The following is a 9,184-nucleotide window of genomic DNA, read 5'->3' on the forward strand; positions in this document are numbered from 1 at the left end:
AAAAAACAGAGTAAGGCCTTCAGAATTTGGCCCAATGGTTTTAAAAGTTGTATATCACAGATAATCTAGCATCTTAAAACATGACTCTTGTCTGAGTTCAAGTCCAGAAAAGATATTGAGTGAAGCCATATATCGTTAAGATAAAAAGCAAAGGGGGAAAACAATGTTTTTTCTTAAGTTTACTGTTTGGCTTTACACTGGCTTGTTTTTTTTTTTTTTTTTTTTTTTTTTTTTTATTTTAACTTACATTACAATTTTTTTTAATAAGTTTTTTTTTTGGCTTTAAACTGGCTTGTTTTTTTTTTTTTTTTTTTTAAATGTTCCAACCAAAGAACCTGACCCTACAAATACCAACAAGACTACCTTTACTCACAGGCGTCATTAGGACTATTCCTGTAAGCTACTCCCACACATAACTGTTTGAAGGATCAGGTCCAAATATTATTTCCAAATGCTGGTTTGGTTATTGTATGCTAAATATGTGTTTAGCACTTAATATTTTTTAACTGAATCCACTAAAAAACCCATCACCGTTTTCATTGTGTTTAGGTAGAATTAAACAATATGATCAAGCTACTGAATCTGTTTCTAACTGTTGATGGGCAGAGTAGTAATTCGTTTGGATAGGGTAAAGAAGGGAGATAAAATAATTTCTTGAATGGTATCAAATCAACAGTGTTTTGAAACATCTTGATTCTGGAGAATCTGAGTTTCTCCACCCAGTAAACATTTGGATGTTGTGAGGCTTACCCTTAAAATGTAAGGTAAAGAAACTTGTGTTTTATAGCCTAAGACTGAGTCAAGAAGAGGCTTCAATTCCTGACTCTGCTACAGACTTCCCATATGGCAAGTCACCCAACTTTCTAATACATAAGTTTCCATCTATGTAAAATGAGAATATTGTTGTTTACCCAGCTCACTGGGGTGTTGGAAGCTTATTTCAACAGTGTTTGTAAAGCAGTCTGAGGACTGCAGACAGAAGCTGGAAATAACTTCTAAGAAATAGAAAATGTTTCTTTAGGACTTGTCCATTATAAACCACCTTCTGCATTTTTGCTCATTATTATAATTCTTCCATTTACACTGAGATCAAATGAAAAGTTTCTAATGATAAGAATTGTACCAAAGGTGAAAAGTAGACTTTCTTTCGTGCCAGTAATAGCCGATTGTCTGCCAGAATACAAGTAGGTGCTATTAGGGAATGACTTAGAGAGATAATGGATTGCAAACTAAAATGGCTTAATATAAGAAGTGCAGTGTTCTCCCAATATAGTGGCATAATTGTCTCTCTTTTGGTATCATCTGTTCTGTCAAGTATGTTAAAAGAAAACTGATTGAATTGAGACAGGACTCAAGCTATTAGATTTTGTCCATTATCGAATGACTTCAGTTAAAACGCATATAAAACCACTAGTGTTTTGGCTTTACCACCCCACAGACATTTTACATTTATTGCTGAAATGTGAAGGTTAAAAGTAAAACAGCCAAACACCACTACCACCGTTTCACTAGTTAGTCTTAAAATAACATTGCCCCTTTTTGACCCAAGCAGCTAGTCAAAGTTTGGGGCTGTGAGAGATGTTCTAGTTCAAAGAAGAAATTGATGGAGCCTGGTATCTTTTTTTGACGCAATCTTGTTGATTTACAAGACATGTACAAAGTCACATGTTTCTGAAGCAAGAGGAACCAAGAACAAAAGGAGCAATTTCTTAGTTTACAGTTCCAAGCCTCTTTAATCAACAGACCCAAAAGCTGTCTCTCTAACTTTTTTTCCAGGTCACACTGTTTTAACCGACTACTTCTTGGCTTTTTTCCTTTTCCCATCTGTTTCTCTCTCTGTTTTTGTCTTTTTTCAGTCTTTTCTCACTCTTCTCCTTTCCCTCCCTCACATCCCTTCCTCACGCCTATCCAGTACTCAGCCTAAAGCTCCTGGGTGGGTTCACACACACTCTTTTTTTCCTTAGGCTTACATTTATGTTAATTGAAGAATGTGTTCAGACCTATCAATCTCAATAGGGTTTTAACAAGGTTTCATCCAGCTCATAATAATATACTACCTTCTCAGTTTGAAAAGAAAGCAATTTACCATATAAGACAATAGAAAACGTTACAAATGCAATATCTCCCAACCATAAACACATAATTACCACAGATATCTCCAATTCTAGTAGAGAGAAAATCTGTGGTATTTCCGATACTTCTGGGTGGTAACTGTTGGCAAATACTGACATTTTAGAGGTGTCCACTACAGGGAGAATGTAATTACCCAGCTTGTAGTTTGTCAAAAACATCAAGGGTCAAATTCTGAGGTCTGGTAAATGGTGGCACAAGCTAGAATTATACCTTCTTAATCTCCTGTTGGTTACTTTCTAAACTCTCTTCTTTGAGACAATGATGCTGACTTACTTCAACAAATATTCACACTCATGCTAATGTGCAACTGTAGCCCTCACATCTTCTGGGTGTGGTGTTCTGTCCCATCTAATGACACCGAGACCACTTAGAGCAAGATTAATGAGTCTTCTTTACAGCCTTAGCTAAGAGGCATATGGCTTTTAGCTCATGCACTAAGCTCCAGAGGCCATAGGTTCGATCCCACCCACGGACGACTGGGGTCTGTCAGTGTTACACAACTCGCATCACCATTTTCATTCCCTTTGAATTTGGCAAGAGGATTTTAAAATGTATAGTTATGTAAAAAATTCAATGACCCTGTAATGTCCACAAGTTCAGTTCAAGGCAACAATGAATGATCTGGTACAAGTCCAAATAGATTTGTAAATGATAGGCCATATGAATCTACAAAATCATGATACCACATTTTAACTATGCCCTGATATTTATGAGCAGCTTTGCTTATTTTTTAATGACAATTTTGGGTTGGAGCCTTGTGAAACAACCAGTCATCCGTCCGTCCCCCCGCAGTTTTTCTTTGTGGAACCTGAGATTATTTTTTTATGAGCAGAAATTGTATCCAGTGTGAAACTACAACACTTGGTAGCAAAACATTTTTTGTGTTTTAAAGAAATTGCTCCCCCCCACCAAACATATCAGTCATTTTGTATTTTCATGAAAACCTGAAAAAAAAGCCAAAAAAATGTTTTGCAAACCATGTTCTGCTGTTCATGAATCTGGCAGCCCCATCCATTCATGAAGTAGATACCTTTTTAAAATTAGATAATACTGTTATTGGGATTCTGCCCCCTATTCGGATTGAGTGGTACTCCACAAACGGTCCCATTGAAATCAACATGTTAAAGACTTGCAGAAACTGGCACTATTATTTTAAACAGTCTGTTTGGAAAATGCTGCTCCAGTCCAGAGGAACTCCTGAACTATTCAGCAACCTTCTCTTTCTCCCTTTAGTGACAGTGAACACTGCAGTCTCGTATTTTACGGATTTTGAGGTGGGGCGTGTAATGGTTATTAATTAAGCATGAAGCAAAATGGGTGTATGACTAGTACATCCATAGGTTACGACCTCTATTCTTATCAAGTACTGGTGTATCTTTATCTGCTAAACTGAACGCATAGAAGCAATAGAAAAAAGAACATCTTTAAAGACAATAGGGTGTCACTAGAGTTTAGTGTTTGCCATGAACACCATCTATTATATGAAAGGCTATGGTTGTTAAAATCTTTGGTGCATGGATAATATTCCTTTTAGTGTTTTGACTTTTTATCAGCCATTTTATTAGCTCCAATGTTATGATGCATCATATTTAGTTTTAGAGACAATTCACTTGCCCTGTATGGTATTATATTGTGTTCTGTCATGTACTGTTAATGTGATTCAGTAACTGAGTCTGAATAAAGAATATGTTGTTTGTGATACGTGATATGGTGCATTCGAAATGTCAAAAAGAAAATATTTGGAATTAGGTTTCATTAGATAGCATGCTGATTAACAGACATGATATTGCTTATGTGTACAGAAATGATCATAATGAAAAGTACTGAATAATTCAATGAACAATCTCATTATCCTAAAATACCAGTCCAGACAGTCGAGTAACATGACCTCATACCAGCAGATGGGTACCAGGCACAAAACTTTTATATCAGCTCCCTATAGAGGAAGCTGAAAGACTAAGTAGATAAGTCCTCTTCATTTGTACCAGCAGATAGAGGCTACTGCTTAGCTAAGCTTAAGGGTTTGGGTGGTTGGTTGTTTTGCAATGGCTCTATGATAATTGTCTTTATTTTCTATTTCCAACACCATTTTATATTTATAGGATTTGTTTTTGAATAAGGTTTCCCTTTAAGAAATATTTCATTCTTTTGAGTTTGGTTGTAGATACAGTAAAGGATATTCCTTTGCCAGTTAAACATAGAATATGGCTTTTTGATGAGTGAAATGATGTGTTTGCTTTAAAGCAAACATATACTTTTGTATGATGAATAAGCAGTCCCAAAGTTGCATTCATGATAATGATTGATTTCATATTTACTTTTACAAGAATGTGTAGATGTCCGAATCCACACTAGGTCCTTGTACAAAACTTGTGTCATGTGCCTGGTGCTTAGAATTGATGCAGAAAACATATTTAAATGAGTAAATAATGAACTGAAGAAGGTTCCACCCTTTCTTTTCCTTCCAGGCTCGGGACTTAACGATGGGCAATGGCATGAAATCCGGTTTCTAGCTAAGGAAAACTTTGCTGTCCTCACCATTGATGGAGATGAAGCCTCAGCAGTTCGAACAAACAGTCCTCTGCAAGTTAAAACTGGAGAGAAATATTTCTTTGGAGGTAAAAACTACAGTACTAGCATATCTGCTTAGTGCTGTCCTTTTGTTTTCTATACAATAGATCAATGTGGATGTTAGGGTGAAACTCAGTCCTCACAGAGTGTTAGTATTTTGGATCTTATACAAATGGCTTAGGTGATGACTGCCAAAAAAAAATCAACTGTTTTATTAGCCGTTCTTTCCCCCAATGCGTGGCAGTTCCCGATACTACATGAGATGCTTTATCCTACTTTCTGAGGAGCACATTCCCAAATCCACTTTTTGCAGCTTAAAATCTGTTGGTGAAAGTTTGGCACAGAGGCAGAACCCTGTAGTAAGGGTGGCGCAGAGCTGGTTGCATCTTATTGGGAGAGCCATGATGCCACGTTCTGAAAAGGTATATCATACGCTCTCCACGATGTGGAACCAGTTTTACTAGCTGGTATGGAGTTGGGAGTATGGACCTGTCTCTTCCTCTTTTTTGAGCCATGATTCAGGAATACATTCTTATTTGGGACAAGACTTAACCAGGTGTTTAACTTTAAGCATGTGCTTACATTCCATCGACTCCAATGGTACTTAAGTGCATGCTTAGAGTCAAGACTGTGTTTAATATGGATGGACTTCAGCACGTATTTGACTGTTTTTTGAAATTGGGGCTTTAGTTTGACTAACACTATGAACCAGGAGCAATCCATGTACTCCAGTAAGGTTAAGACTACAACTGTTAAAAGCCCTGAGCAAAGGCAACTTCTTTTGCTCTCCCACACCATCTTGTGTTATCCACAAAGGGTCAGCCACAATATACAATTTTGTTTTTAATTTCAAAAAGCCTATTTCATTGTAGATATATTATCATATATTGTTTTAGATAAATTGTGCGTACGTCAGCTATCTTATTTTATCACATTCAGTAATGGCCTGCCCATGCAGTCTTTACTCAGGCAAATCTCCCGTTGAGATCGAACACTGAGATCAATGGAATTTTAGAGCTGATTGATCCAATGGTAATGTGAGTTTGCACATCAGGACACTGGGCATAAAATAACTTTGTAGGGGTTTTTGAATAGAAATGTGCTGTGTTTTTAAACTGGCTATTTTAATCTTGCAAGCTGAACAGCTAATGGGGAAAAATAAACAGTACTATATATGCTCCTGTTATTCCAGGGATAGAAACGTTACTGAGATTATGATTTTAGTGCCCAAACCTGAAAGAACAAAAAATCCTTTCAAGATTATTCTCATTTCATTATCTTTCATCAGTGAAATCATTAAAAATATATATGGAAATTAGTGTTTAAATAGTCTTACATAAACGTATATACACTTAATTAAGACTAGATCTAATCCTCTTGATAATCTATGCCACAAATTTCTGGGAAACCTCATGGTAGTGATGATAATGAAAAGCAGTTCTTGACAGCTAATGCCTGTCATAGTTTAATCTGGCAATTTTTATAATAAAAGTTCACTTGTCACAAAAGTTAACCAGTGTTCATTCACCCTGTTTCTGCAACTCCTTGTGGTCCTCCATCTTTCCCTGTGTCCCTACTACTTCACTCAATTTCTAGGTGGTGCTTCTTACAGTGTTGTCTCTACAAAGAGCCCCAACATAGCCAACTGCCTCACACAATATTTTGAAAGATTGTTTTCCATTCAAGAACGTACTGCTGTGACTTTACCTCAAAATAATTAGGGACTTAGATGGTCTCACTAAAACAAGTTATGAAGAAAGAGAAAAATCAGATTAAATAAAAAAACTAATATGCCTAACCCCTTCTGTGTTAAACCCTGAAAAAGCTAATCTAGATAGGCACAAACCACGCCATTATACGGAATAAGCAATATTTTATATTTCTGGAGACAGCATCCTTCCTCCCTGGCATGTCTTTTATCCTCTGACCCTTTGACTTTGATCTTGTGATAGACAGACAGCATGTAGTCTCAAGGTAGATATCATTTCCCTTTCCACTCACTGTCAAGTATCTGATGTCATCCTATTTCGTCTGTGATCATTTTGATATTAAAGGTTCATTATAATTCCAGAATCCCTCCCCACCCCCATAAAAAGTCCTCTGTAGGATATGGGAGTCTCACATCAACTGTCTTTTGTATGTTTCCCAGATCTGTTCAGCATTGTTCTTGTTGCTTTGGATCAACAGTATGTGTCTTCTTTTACAACTTGAAGTTCTTTTCAAGATGTATCCAAAGAATGTATATTTTGCATTCCTTGTGTCCAAATTTGTTTCCAAATAAGCATCCTGCATTCCAAGACCACACTTTTGCATTTTAATTGTCCTGGCAGGTGTCTTGAACCCAAAGCAAAGCTTGCTTTCTGCTTTGCATCTGCGGGACATGTCTGTTTAAACTTTTCTCAACACTAATTTTGCTTTATATCAACTATAAATTACTGACAGTTTAAAGTCAATCTCTTGCATAAATATGTCAGAAAATCTAGACAATATGTTCACAAACCTCTGTAAACAGCAAGGGGTATTATTCCCTTTCTATGGAGGTACTCCCCTCTACTTTTTTTCTACATTAGTTTTCTGGTCTTTAGTTGTGTGTGTTTTGTGGGCAGTAAGGGTGAGAAGAGTTGAGGAAAGTGAAACTTGTATTGTCTTTTTGCACTGTTCAATAATTGTTCCATTTCCACTGAAGTCAGAAAGTTTTGCCATTCACTTTAGCAGGAGCAAGATCTGACCACAATGTGCCAAGTACGTATCTTTTTTTTTTCCCTCTGCAGAATACTCATGGCCAGTCAGTCAGCAAAGGGATAATTTAATTCTCCCCCAAATTCAAGGGCATAGAAAATGTTTGTTATTCACTGATGGATTACCAGCCAAAATCATTATCTGGGTGACAGCTAAAGATGTTTCAAATGTTTAAAGGAAGGCATTCGGTCGGTCGGTATATAAGTGCCTTGCTGGAGAACTGAGTACAACAGTTATAGGTATTCTATTGAGACTTTGGAAATTATTTTCCAGGGATACTATCGCAAATCTGCAAATCAGATGACCAGCTCTGGTTATATGAATACCAACACCGCCTCTGCCCACCCCAGTGTTAAAATGTGCCTTGGAGGTGTAGAGAATCTCCCTTGACAACTTTTCACCTCCAAATGCACTTTCTTTCTGGACACTTTGACTTCTACAGCATCAGTTCTCCAACAGCTTTCTCTCCCTAAGACTAGTTAATATTTACTATTTTTTTTGTCATTGACCAAACTTTTTTGTCAGGTTGATCCTGCTACCAGAATTGCCAGTTGGCCAGATGCTATGTGACATGCACATCATATTCATATGCTATTGTCATTTGAACTGATATGTCCTTTATGATCTATGGGGGAAGAAAAAAGAGGAGGAGGAAAAATGCATGGAGTTAATAGACTGATATTTAAATCTCCCAAAGATAATTTGGCACATCGAGACTGTTCTTACAAGGATTGTAAAACTTTTCTAGAAGTCTCTGATAACAAATGCTGTCCTAATTATACTTTTCCTACCTTATCCTTGAAAAAGCTAAAACAATGTCACATCTCATGTATTCAAGCTTTCCCCAGTGGGATTGCAGAACAAGTCTTTTGGGGTTTTTTTAAGGCATTAGTATAACAAACACAGAGGTTGGGATAGCTGTTCTGTTTGTTTAGCAAGATTTTAAAGATCTCTTTTTTTCAGCACAGGAATAAAACATTTTTGCAAATATAAATTGTAGAATTAATAGCAAAGTAATTAAATAATACAGTAATTCACCCACCAGATTTACTCTATTTTTGCAAGTATTACTATCAAGTTATACTGTCATCAGTAGTATTGCACTATATTTTCCTATGGAATTCTTTTCCTTGAAAATTCACATTGAAAATGCACATTCATATTTAGTGAAAATAGCTTTTGCATTGAAAACATACCAAGGGTGCGTTGTTGATAGGAAAATAGATATTTTAGTTAAAATTGGTAATTAATTAAAAATCGGGTGAGGGAAAGGACACAATCATATGAAATGAAATGGCAACAGTTTTCAGGCAAAATAAAAGAAAAGTGAATTTCACCAGGTTCTCATTCTCAGTAGTATCTATGAACGTCTTCAGTTTTACTTATTTAAATTCTGATTTGAGGCTTATTGATGATTCACTCTGACATAGGGTGACCAGATGTCCCTATTTTATAGGGACAGTCCTGATATTTGGGGCTGTGACATAGCAGGGAGCGGGGCGGATTTGACCTGGGAATGTTGCAGGGAAGTTGCATTGGGGATGGGGGACTTCCCTTGAAGGAAGCTACCTGAGCTGTAACCTGAGCCAGGAGGGGGGTTGGGAGAAGTGACACCTTCTGCCCCGGAGACTGAACAAAGGAGAGGGGAGGGGGGAGAAAGCTGCTGGAGGAGTTTTTAGTTTCAGTTTGGGCTGGGTGGTGCAACGCAGGGAACCCCAAGCTGGGGTCTAAGCTCCCTAAA

General features: G+C 37.0%; 1 protein-coding gene across 1 annotated transcript in view; it reads left to right on the forward strand.

Annotated features, from left to right (window-relative positions):
• The window catches only part of LOC112113482 (contactin-associated protein-like 2), a 1,103,244-nt gene that overhangs the window by 414,364 nt on the left and 679,696 nt on the right, over positions 1-9,184 (forward strand). Inside the window, exon 9 of the mRNA XM_029912066.1 lies at positions 4,602-4,751. Coding sequence (XP_029767926.1) covers positions 4,602-4,751 — 150 coding nt within the window. The remainder of the gene's footprint in view (positions 1-4,601; positions 4,752-9,184) is intronic.

This window comes from Terrapene carolina, unplaced genomic scaffold, assembly GCF_002925995.2.
Source record: "Terrapene carolina triunguis isolate 2854851 unplaced genomic scaffold, T_m_triunguis-2.0 Scaffold179, whole genome shotgun sequence".
NCBI lineage: Eukaryota > Metazoa > Chordata > Testudines > Emydidae > Terrapene > Terrapene triunguis.